The sequence below is a fragment of the Aethalodelphis obliquidens genome, unplaced genomic scaffold, assembly GCF_003676395.1.
Source record: "Aethalodelphis obliquidens isolate GAN/ISIS:26980383/991018 unplaced genomic scaffold, ASM367639v1 scaffold6, whole genome shotgun sequence".
In the NCBI taxonomy this organism is placed as follows: domain Eukaryota; kingdom Metazoa; phylum Chordata; class Mammalia; order Artiodactyla; family Delphinidae; genus Aethalodelphis; species Aethalodelphis obliquidens.
In genome coordinates this window covers 73615705-73630954 of record NW_020837950.1, presented here as the reverse complement: position 1 = coordinate 73630954, position 15250 = coordinate 73615705, and the positions used below count along the sequence as shown (strand labels likewise).

Here is a 15250-nt window from a genome sequence, read left to right as displayed (position 1 = left end):
CTCAGCGCATCAGGTTGGCAGGTGCCAGGGCTGCATGAGCTGGCCTGGCCTTCTCTCCCACTTCCCTGGCTGTGGCTGGGACACTGCTCTTCAGGAGTCCTGGACCAGGGATGGCGCTGGCCCGCGGAGGGCCACGCTACCTGGGCATTTCTTCCCTCGGGGAGGCTGGGGAGGCCCAAGCCCATGGCAGGGACAAAGGCTGGTCCTCGTCATCGCAGCTTCCTTTGACCGAGGCTCTGCGAGTGGGTGGTACCCAGGGTCACCGATACTCCCCTCGCCCCAGTGAAGCAGCGCTTGTCCCCTTGTCCAGGTGGGAGACCAAGGCCTGTGGCCGGGCAGCAGGTGGTCAGTGAGCTCACATCCGTGGCCTCCTTGCATGGGCACCATAGCCAGGTCGGGGGCAGGTGGACCTCCTAGGGAGACGGGCTGGCGACGTGCCAGGTCCCCTTTCTCCCAGCGTGGGCCCCTCAGCCCCGCAACCCCCCAAGCGGGCCCGGGGGGCGGGGTGGGGGGCGGGGTGGGGAGGAAGGAGGCAGTTCCTGTGACCGGAGCCTCGCCGCCCGGGCTCTGCTGGGTGGTGCGGCAGCGCCCTCTGCTGGCGGCTTATCGCATTGCAGCCGCAGGCAGTGGTGTGGGTGGCCGGGATCAGAAGGGGGCGGGCGTGGATGGGGCAGGTGTGGACAGCGGGGGTGTGGACAGCTGGGGTGTGGACGGGGCTGGTGGGTCCCTGCTCGCTGAGCCTGGCCGGTGTCGTGTTGAAAGCCTGTGATCTTTGGGGACTTTTGAGATGTGGCCTCCACTGGGTCAGCAGCCTTAACACTCTGAGATTTGGGGGTGTCTTCTCAAGCTGACCGCTGCTCGGTCAGACGCACTTGGGCACCAGAGGCAGGACCTGCCTCACATACAGTGGGGAGGGGGAAGGGGAGAAGACAGAGTTCCGGGGCCCACCCTGCCCCAAGCATGTCCTGTGCGTTCCCACCTTGGTCCCATTGCGCGTGGCGTGCACTGTCTCTGCTCCCACGTTTTGCAGTCATGGCTGCGAGGTTCGGGGAGGGCAAGTGGTGGGGCTGTGAGTTCGTCCAGTGCCAGCGTCCTGCTGCCTCACCAGCAGCAGGAGGATGTGCCAGTGTCCTGGTCCACTGCAGGGACTGTCCACTTTGGGGCACGGGACATCTGCTGGTGGTCAGGGGGGCTGTCCTTGGGCCCAGGACACAGGATGATGGCCGGGGACCTGGACGGGGGTGGTTTGGGTACCCTGAGCTTGGTGTCTGGCAGCTGGGGTGCTGGCGTGGGGAGGAGCTGGGGCTCCCAGGGGCTCTGTCGTGGTGCTGCGACTGGACCGAGGTCCACACAGCCCTGTCAGTGCTGGGGTAACTGTGATGTCCTGAGCAGTGGGTGGGCTGCGGGGACAGGGCTGGGGACGCCTCCTCGCTGACTGTCCCCTCTGCTGCAGACCTGAGCGCCGGGGGCCCTGCCGTGGAGGAGCGCGTGGCCCAGGAGGCCCTGGAAGCCCTGCGGCTGGAGAAGCGGCTCAGCCTTCTCTCCCACTCCGGCTGGCCGGGCAGCGCAGGTAGGGCCATGGCCTGGGCTGTGAGGGGGGGCCAGTGGCCCTGGGGCCGCAGCTGTCCCTTTAAGGCAACCTCCCAGCTCCTGTTCGTTCATTCATGCCCCTCCCTCTGTTCCATTCGTTCTCTCACTAGTGATGCCACACTCACTAAGCTCCGGCCTGGATGCTGGTGCCCCGTGGGTGCCGGCTGGGGGGTTGGGTTCGAATTCCTTCCCAGCCACCGGGGTGTGGCCTGGTGAGGCTGTGGCTTCACCGTCTGTGCCCACACAGAAGGCTCAGGGGTGCTGGCTGCCGGGAGCGAGGCCCCTCAGCTGCTGTGCTCTGCGGGGAGATGGACAGAAAGGGCCGGCAGGCCCTTGAGGGGACGCTGCAGCTCCCGGGGGTGGTGGGTGGGGGGCTGCACCGGGGTCTCCTGGGCCAGAGGCGGGGGAGCTCTGCGGGCCCTTTGTCCTGTGTGATTGTCGCCAGTCCCACGGGTGCAGAGTGGGGACGGCGGCCTCTCCGTCCAGGCCCCTAGAGGCGGGGGCTCAGGTGCGCAAGGGCCGCCACCTTCCCGGAGGAAGGGCTCACGTCTGGTTCCCAGGGGGACGGCAGGGAGGGGACTGGTGTGGGCGAAGGGGCCGTCCTGGGTGACGCTGGGCGTGGAGGTCCAGGCAGGGTGTGGGTCAGCCGTCCCAGGGTGGCGACTGGAGACCGGAGAGCGCAGGCCCTCAGCAGGGCGGGGGCGTGGGGGGGCTAGACGTCAGCTCCCACCGAGGCTCCCCAGCCCACCCCGGGCAGCCAAAGCCCCACAGGAGTCTCAGCCCCCGACTCTCCGTTCAGGGGACGACCGCAGCCTGTCCAGCTCGTCGTCAGAGGCCAGCCACTCAGACGTCAGCGCCAGCAGCCGGCTCGTGCCGTGGCCAGAGCCGTCCCCGTCCTCGGTGGGCGCGACGCCGGAGGGTCTTGGGCTGGCGGCCGCCCAGGCCCCCGGGGAAGCCGCAGCAGGTGCCTCGAGGCCACCCCCCAGGCCGCTGCGGCCACGGCAGCTGCAGGAGGTCGGCCGCCAGAGCTCCTCGGACAGCGGCATCGCCACGGGCAGCCACTCCTCCTACTCGGGCAGCTTCTCGTCCTTCGCAGGAAGCAGCCTGGACGTGTGGCGCGGGGCCGAGGAGCTGGGCTCTCTGCTCAGCCTGCCGGGAGGCGTGGTGCCCGAGCCCGGCCTGTGCGCCTGCGCCCCCGGGGCGGCCGAGTACCAGGTGCCCACCGCGCCGCGGCCCCACTACGACACGCCCCGCAGCCTGCGCCAGGCGGCCCGGGACCAGCCCCCCGCCACACAGGGCAGCGCCAGCGACGGAGCCGCCGGGGACTCGGGCGGCCGGCTGGCGGCGGGGTGTCCCTCCGGCTGGCTGGGCGAGCGACGGCGGGGACAGGCGACAGAGGCCCCGTCGGGGCCGGGCGAGCCCTGGGAAGCGGGCGCCCCCCACGCGGGGCCCCCTCCGGCTCTCTTTTCCGCGTGTCCCGTCTGCGGAGGACTGAAGGTAAATGCGCCTCCCTGAGGGCAGCGGCTGCGGGTGGGCGGTGCCCTCGTGGGGCTGCCCTCGTGCCGTGGGGCGGCCTGGGGGCCTGGGGGTCCAGCCTGCAGGGAGGGCCGCAGCTGGAAGTGCGTTCTGGAAGGTGGGGGGCCGGGTCCGGGGCAGAGCCCAAGGACCAGGGGCCCAATCAAAGAGGAGCCTGAGACTAACCTCCCTGCGCGTTGCGCTGTGTCCGAGGGGCTTCACCTGCTTGCGCGCACAGGTGGTCTGTCCTTTGGGGGGTTTGCTGAGGCCCAGGAGGCCCCGGGGACTGCTGGGGGTCTGGCTCTCGGGACCCCGGGACCCCGACGCCTCACTCCCAGCCGCCATTTTCTGAACCTGCGCGCTCCAGGGGGAGGGGCGGGCGGGGAAGGGCAGGGTCGGGGTCACTTGCCGGGCGCCCCCCTCCGCCCTGCTGGCTGAGCCAGGGGCTGGTGGTCAGGACCAGAGGACGCGGGGCTCGGGCTGGCGTTCGCATTCAGGGGCCCCAGGCACTGCTGGTGGGCCGCCTGCGGGCGTCGCGCTTCCTCCACGCCTTCCGCGGTCGGCTCGGCCTGCTCTCCTGCATGGATTTTGGCTGCGTGGCCTGGTTTGTCCGTTCGCGCTACGATTCCAGACGCCCGCGTGGAAGGCGAGGCCCGTGTCGGTCCGATCTGGACTCCGGCCGGCTGCGCCCCGCACACAGCTCAGCTGTAACCGTTCCGCTTTGTACCTTCACTGCTGGCTGAAGCCGTCTGTTGCTCTTCACACCTGACACTGTTTGTAATACGTTCTTAGACTGGAAATAAAATTGTTTTTTCTTATCGTCTTGTTCTTTTCCATGTGGCCAGCTGTGTCCACCTCCCACCCCGGCCCTCCCAGTGGGGCCTTTAACTGTCTCTGAAATCCAGGGGCTCGGCCTCCCGTGCCCTGTGCGTCACAGAGCAGGGAGAGGCCTCGCCTGTCTGTTCAGCCTTCAGCCTGAACACGCCGGAGGCGTGAACGAGGAGAGCAGCCTCAGGCAGCACACAGGCCTCGTGCACGTGTGCACGTGTGTGTGGTGTGTGTGCCAGCGTGCGATGTGTGCATGTGAGTGCTTTCATTCGCATGCATGTGTACAGTGCGTGAGACGTGCACACACGTGTGACATGCAACGTGCATGTGTGTCATGGCGTGCATGCATTTGCATGCACTTGTGTGTGGCTGTGCACATCCTGTGTGCACGTGTGTTACATGTGTGGTGTGATCTGTGCTTGGGTGCCAGGTGTATGCGTGTGCCCATGCACGTGTGTGGCCTGTGTGATGTGTGTGCACACGTTCACTGGAGAGCACAATGTGGTCCTCAGTGGTCCCTTAGGCTCAGGCAGGTGGCTCCCGGTGTCCAGTGAGGGTGGACACCCTACCTCCTGGGCCAGTGAGGGTCCTGGCTCTGAGCCTGGAGCACCCTCCCCACCCCTAGTCTCCCCTATGTGGGCAGCAGAGCTCCAGGGACCCCATCAGGGTCCTCCTGCACATCCCGGGAAGCCACATCCCACCGTCACACCCACTTCACCCTGTTCACCGCCCTGTTAGAGAGCCGGGGGGCCCAGGTCCCTGTGGACGCTGAGGGCTGGGGTTCTGGCCCGGTTCCTGCGACACTGCAGTGCAGGGAAGGGCAAGCTGGGGCCCTGCCCGCTGGCTGGGCGGCCCCCAGCAACTCATTGCCCCCGTCTGGGCCTCCTCCGTAGAGAGGACAGCAGTCCGCCTGCCTGGGCCCCGAGGGGCCTGCTGAGACGTTGTATGGAAGTGCTCGGTGGCTGCCTGCCAAAGGGGCTCGACTCACTGCTACTGTCGCCTCCCCAGAGGGACCCACCAGCCTTGTCGCAAAAGAAAGAGGCTGGGAGGTGCTGGTGCTGCGGGCTGTGGGGAGCGGCCCTGGAGGCCTGGGCAGCCCGCTCCCGCCAGAGCCCTCATCTTCCAGGCCCAGCCCCGCTGCGCTCCCATGTGCCCTGCAGACGGCCCTCCCTCCACCAGAGCAGGTGGTGGCCCCGGCGGCCGAGGGACTTGCCCTCCACGTGAAGCCAGGGAGGGCTGGAGCTGGGCTTTCGGCCTTCCCCTGGCCCGTGCGGGAACCCTGGCTGTGACCTCTGGTCTCCTGGACCGAGGTCGATGGCCGGGACTTCAGGGAAGAGCCATCTGAGGGGTGCGGCGGGAGGGGTGGACCGAGGGCTGCCAGGTGAGGGCTCGGGCGCGGTCGGAGCAAGTTTCCGGAGGGGACAGGCTCTGGGCTGGAGGGGCGTGGCCAGGGCCTGGGCCCAGAGGAGGGAGGGGCCCTCCATGGGAGTGGCCACTGACCACCACAGCCCTTTGGGGAGGCGATGGGGCGGCTCAGGAGGAGGGCCTAGCCCCCAGGAGGGTGTGCCTCAGTTTCTCCTGCAGCCCAGAGGCATGGAGCCTCTCATCGGGTGCGGCTAGGTGCACCGCCAGGGTAGCCCCGCGGGAAGATTTTGGCCTCATCCCCTATCTTTCCGGAGCTCACGGGGTGGGCCTCGCGCCCCTGGCTGGGAACACCTGCTTCTGCATTCCTGGGGCCACCAGCTTCACTCACCCTCCCTGGGGTGGGGTGGGCTTCTCAGGTGCCAGGAATGGCAGGGCTGGGGGCAACCAGAGAGTCGTCCTCGCCTCCCCAGGCCCCGTGCACCCACCTGCCCCCACCTGGCCCTGGCGCCCAGCGGGAGGGGACAGGAGGCGCCGCGTTTGCTCATCTCCCGCGGCACGTGGTTTCGTCCTTTGGGTCTGACGCTGTGCCTGCAGGACTCGCCGCTGGCACAGCAGGTGCCGTCTGTGGGTGGGGCTCTGAGCAGCTAGTGATGGGGCTCCTGAGGGCGGTCGGCTCTTGTCCCAGGTGTTGGAGGTCAGACACACCCTCCCCAAGTCCCCAAGCCTGCCCGGGCGCCTTTACACAAGGTGATGGGTTAGGCCAGCCCAGGTGCCCAGCAGCCTGGCAGGGACCAGGGTCGAGGTGCTGTGTCCTGAGTTTGGGCAGCCCCTTTGACCTCCCAGAGAGCGGGTCAGGCTTCTGCACCCCGATGCCAGCCCGCAGCCCCCCATGAGACCCCACTGCTGGGCTGTCCTCCTCAGAAGCGCCGGGGATGCCGGGCCCTTTCCCGTCAGGTGCCCCTGGCCCTGGCTGGCCCAGCTCCTACTGGTTTGGGGCATGGAGGCTCAGGCAGCAGTGAACGTGCCGGCAGTGGGCACCGTCCCTCCCTCCCAGTCTGCCGGCAGACACTGCCCCCAGCTCTGAAGCCCCCGAACCCCTTTCCTTCTCGGAGTCTTTCTGCGCCTCCAATCAGGCACCTCAAAGCGGCCACCCTGCGGTCTGGGGGCCTTGACCCATCTCACGGGGCCCCCAGGAGTGGCTCAGCCGGGATGCCCTGCTTAGAGCAGGCCGGCAGTGCCCGGGGCCAGGGGTGACGTGACAGCCCTCGTGCATCTCACGGCTACAAACCCTGCCGCACAGCTGGCAGCGTGACACACGGCCACCAACACTGACGAGAGCAGCCAGGCCACCTGTGTTCTGGAGGCCCGAGCTGCCGACGCCTCACCCCAGATGGGTTTGTGGGTGTCAGGGTGGGCAGGGACCCCTGGAGAGGAGTCGGGCCCCTGGCTGGTCTCCCTGGCGGGTGGCCCTTTGGGACTCCTGGGTAGCATCCTGGCTCTTGGGCTGGGTGCCGGGTGAGCGGGAGCCGGATGGACAGACTGACATGTGTTCTCCTTGGTCTAGGGAGCTGCTGCCTCGCCCGCTGGGCTCCCGGGGATGCACTCAGGTAGGCCTTGGCTTTGGTGCGCCTCGGGACGAGGGACGTGGGGTCACAGTGGCCGCAGTCACAGCCCAGCCAGAAAGTCTGTGCCAGACAAGACAGCGGGGGGTCACCGGGAGGAGGGTGCAGCGGGGAGGGGGTGACAGTGGACGGCAGGGCGGCAGTGTGCAGCCGGGGTGAGCCCCGGCTGGGGTGCGATGGTGCCAGGCAGCGAGTTGAGGACAAGGTGGCCAGGCGTGGCCAGCCTGCACGGGACGGTGCGTGGTCAGAGCGGGCAGGGTCAGCTCTGGCCTGAGCTGCAGCCTTTAAGAGGGAGGCTCGTCCTCCAGGTGACAGAGAACAGAGGTGACGATGCTCTGGGGACCCAGGAGCGGGCAGGGGCGTTGGTGACCTTGGTGGGAGGAAGCCCAGGCAGGGAGCCAGGGCGAGACACGGGGTCCCCTTGGAGAAGCCCCGTTAAGAGGTGACGGCTGGGCAGATGCTGGCTCTGACCCAGGGGAAGGCCTGGGAGTCTGGGAGAGGCTGCAAGTCGGGGGAGGTTGGCCTCGGGTGGCGTGGCTGGAGGTCGGGGGTGTGCTCTGTGCCTCATTTTCTCAGTGGAGTAGAGGCCATCTCCAGCCTGGGGCGGGATCTTTTTATTTCCTCTTCAGAGGAGCATGGTGCCTGTATGGGGCTAGACCCTGCGGGCCAAGCAAGGCCCAGGCCCGTCCAGAGTGGAGGGCGCAGGCGGGGAAGGGCAAGGCCACGGGCATGCAGGGTCAGACAGTGGCCACAGGAAAGCCCCATGCCGGCCAGCCTAGGGTTCCCTGGGTCAGGATGGGGCCCTGAGGACCACTCCCTGATGACGCTGGGCAGTGGGCAGCCTTCCCAGATGGTCCTGGATGCCTCCTGCCTGCTGTCCAGCCCCCGCTCCCCCTTTTACCCAGACAGAGTGCGTGTTCCAGGGGACAGGCAGGGGACAGGCGTCAGGATCTACTGGAGGAAAGGAACCTTTCCTCTGGGGTGGGGGGCCTGGGGGAGGAGGGGGCCCTGGGTCTGGTGGAAGCAGAGATGAATCAGACCCAAGACAGCGTGGCCAGAGAGCGGTGATGGGTGAGACACCCAGTGTGGTCGGGCCGGGTCTGCTGTGTGGCCAGGGAGAGGTCAGGACAGACCCACCCGATCTCTGCTTGGCCCAGAGAGTATTCGAGACAGCTCCCGAGATGCTGGCAGGCGGCTCAGTCTGAAGGATCAGGGAGGGAGACGGGAGGTAAAGGGGAGCCTGGGGGAGCCAGGGCTGGGGAGCAGCCACCAGAGGGGCGCCCCTGCCCCCGCAGACGCTGCTAGAGACCAAGGCAGGATGGCAGCCTTCCTGTGCTGCCTGGTGTGGCCCTGGAGATGCTGGGCTGCCCCAAACCCTCCACCCACTCTCCTGCTTCCACTGTGGAAAATGCGGATCCAGCCCTAAAACTAGCTGCTGAGCCACGGGGAGCTTGTCCACGTGACCTCAGGTCAAGCCACAGCCCTCCTTTCAGCTTTCAGGAGGCTGGGCCTCCTTCCTAGACTCCCCTCAGACCCCGTCTCAGCCCCTGATGGGCTCTCCCAGCTTCAATCAGGCCTTCCCGCTTCCCGCTCCCCAGCTTCACCCCTCAGCGTGTGCCCCCTTCTCCAGGCAGGCTGCCCAGATTTCCCCTGGACCCCCGGTCTAGGTGCCTCCCTGGGCGCCTCTGCCTGTCATCTCGGGTTACACGGGAGAGGGTCTGTGTCCAACAGAAGCCTTCCTCCTTCCCTCCCTGTCGCCGCAGGTCAGCCCCGGGTACAGCCCGCTCTGGCTGCCGTCCCCACCCCCAGCTTTGGCCATTCCCACCAGGCTGGCTGCCTTGGGAACACAGGGTCTCTCTGGCCTCAGTCTCCCTGCTGAGCAAGGAGGACGCCCTCTGGCCTTGCTGGGGAGGTAAAGGGATGAGGTGGCAGGCTTCAGTGCAGGTGCGGGCCTCCAGAAGGTGGTGCCCACAGTGGTGCCCGGTGCCAGTATGTGGCAGCGAGTGGGGTGGCGTCTGCCCACTGAAGCCCCTTGGGCTGGTTGGCGCTCCAGTGCCCGGTGCCGGCAGAGCCAGGACCCTCCCGGGCTCAGCTCCCCCGGACCTGTGGGCAGGTGGCCAGAGACAGGCTGTCCTGTGGGAGCTTCAACCCCCCACCTGATCCCACCCCCCTCCTGACTCCTCCCTCCCGGAATCCCACTCCCCCCAGATCCCACCCCCACCAGAATCCCGGCCCCTGAATCCCTTGGGGCCGGGAGCTGGCCAGGTGGATTTGCGCGAGTCCCTAGGCGTGGCTGTGTCGCGAGACGGGGCCCTCAGGGAGGAGGGAGGACCTGCGCTCCTGCCCTCTGGGATGGCTCTGGCTCACCAGCCCCTGTGGTTCGGCTGCCGGTGAGTGGCCAGGCAGGGTCGTGAACCTGGTCTCCTGCAGCCACCCCGGGGCCCAACAGGCAGAGCTCTTGGGCAGGTGGGGGAAAGGTGGATCGGGTGTGCAGCCAGGCACTCTGGGTCCCCCCCCCCACCCCGCGCTCCTGTCGCACCTGCCCGGAGCCCCGTTGGCGTTTGCTGAGTGAAACCATCGACTTCTAGGAAATGGGGGAGGCAGGGGGCAGTTTCTTGGATGGGGGAGGGGACTTGAAGTGCCTGGGGCCACCCTGGAGGAGGTGTCACAGTGGATGGAAGTGTGGGCCTGCGCTCAGGGAACGATGCTCTGTGGGGACTCACCGGTCCAAAGAGGGTCCCTGAAGCAGATGGGGTGAGCCGGGAGGACAGCCGAGGGGGAGGGGCATCCTGCCTGGGAGGGGCAGGGCACCTGGAAGCCAAGGAGGAAGTGGCCGGGAGGGATGTTTGAGGGTGGGCGGCCATGTTTGAAGATGGACGTGTGTCCAGCGGGCCATAGGGGGCATCCCTGGTCAGCCCGTTGTGGGGGGCAGGGGCACCCCGGTCAGGGAGGGACGTGGGTGGGGTGGGAAAAGATGGCCAGGAAAACGGGGGAGTCGGGGAGGCTCCCCAGGCCCTGGAGAGGAGGAGAGCGGGACACTTGAGGGGTGGGCAGTGGGGAGCTCTTTCCCGAACAGTCTAGAGGGTCAGCTCAGCCTCGGCCACCGCCTGGGGACTCACAGCCCCTCTCCCCGCAGGACCCGAGAGGCCGTGCAGTGAGGCGCCCACATATGTGAACGTCCCCGCCAGCCCTTCGCCCCCAAGGCAGCTGCACTACTTGGGCCTGCAGCTCCAGGAGGGCGGCGCGGGCATCCGAGGTGGGTCCGCAGGGGCCTTGAGCCCCGGGCGCATCGGCCCTGGGCCAGGGGCTCGCGGGCACCCCCTCACAGCCCCGAAGCCGGCGCTCAGGCCCTGGCCGGAGCGCGGGGTGGGTGCGCCCCCGCCGGCTCACCTGGGGCTGCTCGCAGGGGCCGGTGCTTCCCGCTACGCGCAGATCGACATCTTGGCCACAGAGGCGGCGCACAGGGCGGGGGCCCGGCACGCGCAGGCCCGGGAGGAGAGGCTGCCGGCGCTGGAGCAGAGGCGGAAGGGGACCCCGCGGTGAGGCGGCCGGACTGCGACGCGACCCGTCGGCTCGAGGGAGCGGCCCCGCGGCACCTCTGCTGCGTCCTGGCGCTCAGGCTCCGAGCCGAGGGTGGGCGCGCTGCCCGGGCCCGGGGCGGGGGTGGGGGCGGGTGGACGGCTCCGGGGCGCTCCTCTGACGCCTGCTCTGGTCCCCAGGCCGGCGGGAGGTGCCGCCTGGACAGGTGTCGGGCGGCTCCAGGTGGACCTGAGGCGGCGTCTGGCGAGCAGTCTCCGGTTCTGGGATGCGACCTGCCCGCGCCTTCCCTGGAGGCGGCGGCCCGGTGACGACGATGTGTCCCAGCCAAACGCGTGTCCCCAACCACGGGGGACCCGGCCAGGCCCCACCACGTGGCGCCCTCTGCAGGGCCCCCGCTGTCCCCTCTGGGTCACTGCTGCCCTGCGCCTGGATGGCATGGCCCTCGTGCGCTCAGCTGACTGCCCGCTTCTTGGGACCCATTTAGTTAGTTCTGTAAATGGTTTAAAATCACTCGTGTTCCACTGTCGACCGGCCAGTTATTTCCTGAGGGTGAGGGCTCGTGCCACGTGCCTCTGGACACACAGAGGGACTCCTGGTGGCTGGGTGGGGCTCTCCCTGTGGCCTTGGGGGGTCCAGGGCTCAGCGGGCCGGTGGGCTGGTTCCCCCTCCACTGGCCAATGGGAGTCCGGATGGTGGGAAGTTCCTGGAGTTGGCGGTGGGCTTCCTGTCCTCCTCGCCAAGCCGGGCTGTCCCACCCGGGCCTCAGAGATGAGATGGGGCCCTGCTCTGCCTGGTGGGGATCCCGAGCAGGGCCCACGCAGACCCATCCCTCCCTGCCTCCTGCCGCGATCCCAGCCCGGACCCAGCGAGCCGTGGTTAGCCTGCCCGTGGGGAGCCCAAGCGGCTGCACCCCACACCTCCTCCTCCTGGCGGCGGGTCCCTCAGGCCAGTGGGGCTAGCACTTCAGTCCCCCTCCCCTGCCGAGCCTGTGGCGGCAAAGTGCCTCGTGGGCGGCGAAGGCCCCGGAGCTGCTCAACAAACAGGTCTGGTTTTCACACGCCCTGGATGGGACTCCAGGGTAGCAGGCTTCACTTTTAAGGCACAAGTGGGGCAAAGCGTGGCCGGTGTACCCCAGTCCGGGGCTTCAGCTGTGTCAGGGTTCCCTCAGGTGGGAGGGGGGCCGAGCTCCATGCCCTGGGCAGGCTGCACGCGCCTGCTCGGGGACAGGCAACTGGGGGTCCCGGGCCTTACCAGTGACCTTGAGTGGCTGGCGTCTGGGGTCTCCCGTTTTCCAAATAAGATGAGTCTGCTGAGCTTCCGTGAGGCTAACACAGGGCCATGGATGCGTGGGGCATGGAGGAAGGGTCTCCGCGCCCCCCTCCGGCGCTGTGGGTGGCCGAGGGGTCTCCTGGGCAGCGTGCACCTGCAGCAACACGGTCACGGGAAGCAGAGCCGTTCCCTGCGGGGTCAGCCGGGCCTGGCCAAAGGCACCACGAGAGGGGCGGTCGGGGAGCCGGGAGTCTGTGCAGGGGCCACGGGGCACGAATGCCAAGGGCAGGGGTTTGTCCTGACGTACGATGGCTGCCCTCCAGCCAGCGAGGCTCAGGGGCGCTAGGGCTAAGCCAGCTAGGGCGGCCACACAGGGCCAAGTGGGGACCAGACAACTGCCTGCCTTTCCTCCAGAGCTGCGAGGGGCGGCTAGCCAGCACTTGGTGGCCAAGTCCAGCAGGGTCACCTCAGCAAAGCTGTCAGCCACCAGGGCTGAGGCCCACGGGCCACTGTGTGGTGGTGGGAGGAGGTCTCAGGGACCCTGGACCCCAACTCAAGTCTGGGAAGGGCTCCCCACCTTTGCTGAGAGGGAAGGGGCATCCCTGGCCCAGCACCCCTGCAGTGACACCCCCATCGCTGCCCTTCCCACTCCCCTCATGTCTTGTCATGCCCTGTGCCCTCAGGTCCCCAGGCTGGACCCTCCTCAGGCCAGACTGTGCAGGGCGCTGGACACAGATCCGGCAGAGAGGTGCCCTGGAGGCTGGGGGGCCTCCAGTGCTGTGCTGGGTTTAGCGTCTTAATCCTGGAATATCAGTGTCAGACACAACACCTTATTATTGTTTTGTTGAGGTTTAATTGACAAATTATATTAGTTTTAGGTGGACAGCATAACGATTCTGTATCTGTATATACTGTGAAACGATCGCCACAGTAAATCCACTTAACATCCAGCACCTCACAGAGTTACGGAATGTGACGAGAACTCTGAAGACCAACTTCCCATCAGCTGTCAATACGCACTACAGCATTGTTAACTAGAGCTGCCGTGTCGTACATTACATCCTGTGACTTCGTTTATAATCGGAAGTTCGTGCCTTTTGACCCCCTTCGTCGCGTCCTCCAGTCCCTACCTTCCGCCTCTGGCAACCACACATCTGTTCTCTGTATCAGTTCAGTTTTTTTTTTTTTTTTTTAAGATTCCACATACCTGTGAGATCGTATATTCATCTTTCTGTCTCTCTTCCTTCACTTAGCACAATGCCCTCTAGGGGCATCCATGTTGTCACAAATGGCAGGGTTCCGTTTTTTTAATGGCTGAGTAACATTCCGTTGTATGTATGTACCACATCTTCTATCCATTCATCCACGGATGGGCGCTTCAGTTGCTTCTGTATCTTGGCAGTTGTAGATAATGCTGGGATGAACACAGGGGTGCAGATATCTTTCTGAGTTAGTGTTTTCATTTCCTTCAGATAAATACCCAGAAGTGGAACTGCTGGATCATATGGTAGTTCTATTTTAAATTTTTTGAGGAATCTCCACAGTTTTCCACAGAGGCTGCAGCCATTTACATTCCCACCAACAGTGCACAAGGGTTCCCTTTCTCCGCGTCCTAGTCAACATTCGTTATCTGTTGTCTTTTGGATAATAGTCATTCTAATATGTGTGAGGTGATGTCTCTCTGTGATCTTGATTTGCATTTCCCTAATGATTAGTGACGATGGAATTCCCTGGTGGTCCAGTGGTTAGGACTCTGCGCTTCCACTGCAGGGGGCACGGGTTCAATCCCTGGTCAGGGAACTAAGATCCCGCGTGCCTCAAGGCGTGACCAAAAATAGGAAAACCAACAAAAAACAAAACTTAATGATTAGTGATGTTGGGCACCTTTTCATGTATCTGTGGGCCATTTGTGTGTCTTTTTTTGGGAAAATGTCTATTCAGGTCTTCTGCCCAATTGTAACTGGATTGTTTGCTTTTTTGCTACTGAGTTATATGCGTTCTTTATATATTTTAGATATTAACTCCTTATCGGATATGTGGTTCACAAATATTTTCTCCCATTCCGTAGGTTCCCTTTTCATGTTGTTGATGGTCTCCTTTGCTGTGCAGAAGCTTTTTAGTTTGATGTAGTCCCACTTATTTATTTTTGCTTTTGTTGCCTTTGCTTTTGGTGTCAGATCCAAAAAATCATTGCCGAGACCAATGCCAGGGAGCTTACTGTTTTCTTTTAGGAGTTTTATGGTTTCAAGTCTTAACGTTTTTTAATCCATTTTGAGCTAAATTTTGTACATGGTGTAAGATAGTGGTCCAGTTTTCTCAACACCATTTATTGAAGAGACTGTCCTTTCCCCATTGTATATTCTTGGCTCCTCTGTTGTAAATTAACTGACCACATAAGTGTGGGTTTATTTCCGGTCTATTCTGTTCCATTGATCTATGTGTCTGTTTTATGCCAATACCATATTGTTTTGATTACTAGAGGCTTGTAATATAGTTTGAAATCACAGAGCATGAAGCCTTCAGCTGTGTCTTTCTCAAGATTGACTTGGCAATTTGGGGTCTTTTGTGGTTCCATGAAGAGTTTAGGATTGTTTGTTCTGTTTCTGTGAAAAATGTCATTGGAATTTTTAGAGGACTGCACTGAATCTATAGATTGCTTTGGGTAGTATGGGCATTTAAACAATATTAATTCTTCCAATCCATGAGCATGGAATATCTTTCCATTTATTTGTGTCTTCCTCAGTTTCTTTCATCAATGTCTTACAGTTTTCAGTGTACAGGACTTTCACCTCCTTGGTTAAACTTATTCCTAGGTATTTTATTCTCTTTGAATTATTCTCTTTGAATTATTTCAATTATAAATGGGACCGTTTTCTTCATTTCTCTTTCTGGTAGTTTACTTTCACTGTATAGAGAAACACAACAGATTTCTGTATATTAATTTTGTACCCTGCAACTTTACTGAATTCGTTTATCAGTTCTAACAGTTTTTGGATGTAGTCTTTAGTTTTTTCTATGTATAATTTCATGTCATCTGCAAGAAGTGAGTTTTACTTCTTCCTTTCCAATTTGGATGCCTTTTCTTTCTTTTTGTTGCCAAATTGCTGTGGCTAGGACTGCCAATACGATGTTGAATAGAAGTGGTGAGAGCGGGGATCCTTGTCTTGTTCCTGATTTTAGAGCAAAAGCTTTCAGCTTTTGATGTTAGCTGTGGGCTTTATTATGTTGAGGACACCTAACTGCCCATCAACAGGGACCTCGTTAAGGCACCTGAGGGAAACCCAGGGGAGGAAAGTGAGGTGCTTGGGAGGCAGCAGCTCCACCCCCCCACGAATGTTCACCACAGTCATTTCTAACTGATGTTACGTACAAAACTGAAAACAACTCAAGTGTTCAACAGCAGAACGGAGTAAAATCAAAGTGTGATACGCCCCCACAACGGAATACTACGTAGCAACGAAAAGGAACAAATTCCTGCTAGACATTGTTGAATCTCACCAGCACATCTACTGGAAGCCAGA

At 63.1% G+C, this 15250-nt stretch overlaps 1 protein-coding gene and 1 long non-coding RNA gene across 5 annotated transcripts in view; one reads left to right on the top strand and one right to left on the bottom strand.

Annotated features, from left to right (window-relative positions):
• The window catches only part of DOK7 (docking protein 7), a 33802-nt gene extending 23239 nt beyond the window's left edge, over positions 1–10563 (top strand). For 3 of the 4 annotated variants that reach the window (XM_027103829.1, XM_027103830.1, XM_027103831.1), the window contains exons 4-5: positions 1454–1570; positions 2390–3149. In XM_027103829.1, coding sequence (XP_026959630.1) covers positions 1454–1570; positions 2390–3105 — 833 coding nt within the window. In that variant the 3' untranslated portion in view covers positions 3106–3149. Of the gene's footprint in view, positions 1–1453; positions 1571–2389; positions 3150–6862; positions 6906–9923; positions 9951–10041; positions 10177–10326 lie in introns of those variants that run through there. The other variant, XM_027103832.1, reaches the window with a different exon arrangement.
• Positions 3132–10470, bottom strand: LOC113619156 (uncharacterized). Its single transcript, XR_003432309.1, has 3 exons — positions 10311–10470; positions 9644–9731; positions 3132–3898 (listed from the first exon to the last, which is right to left on the bottom strand). It is a non-coding gene; the product is annotated as an uncharacterized LOC113619156 (long non-coding RNA).
• Positions 10564–15250: the final 4687 nt, after the last annotated feature.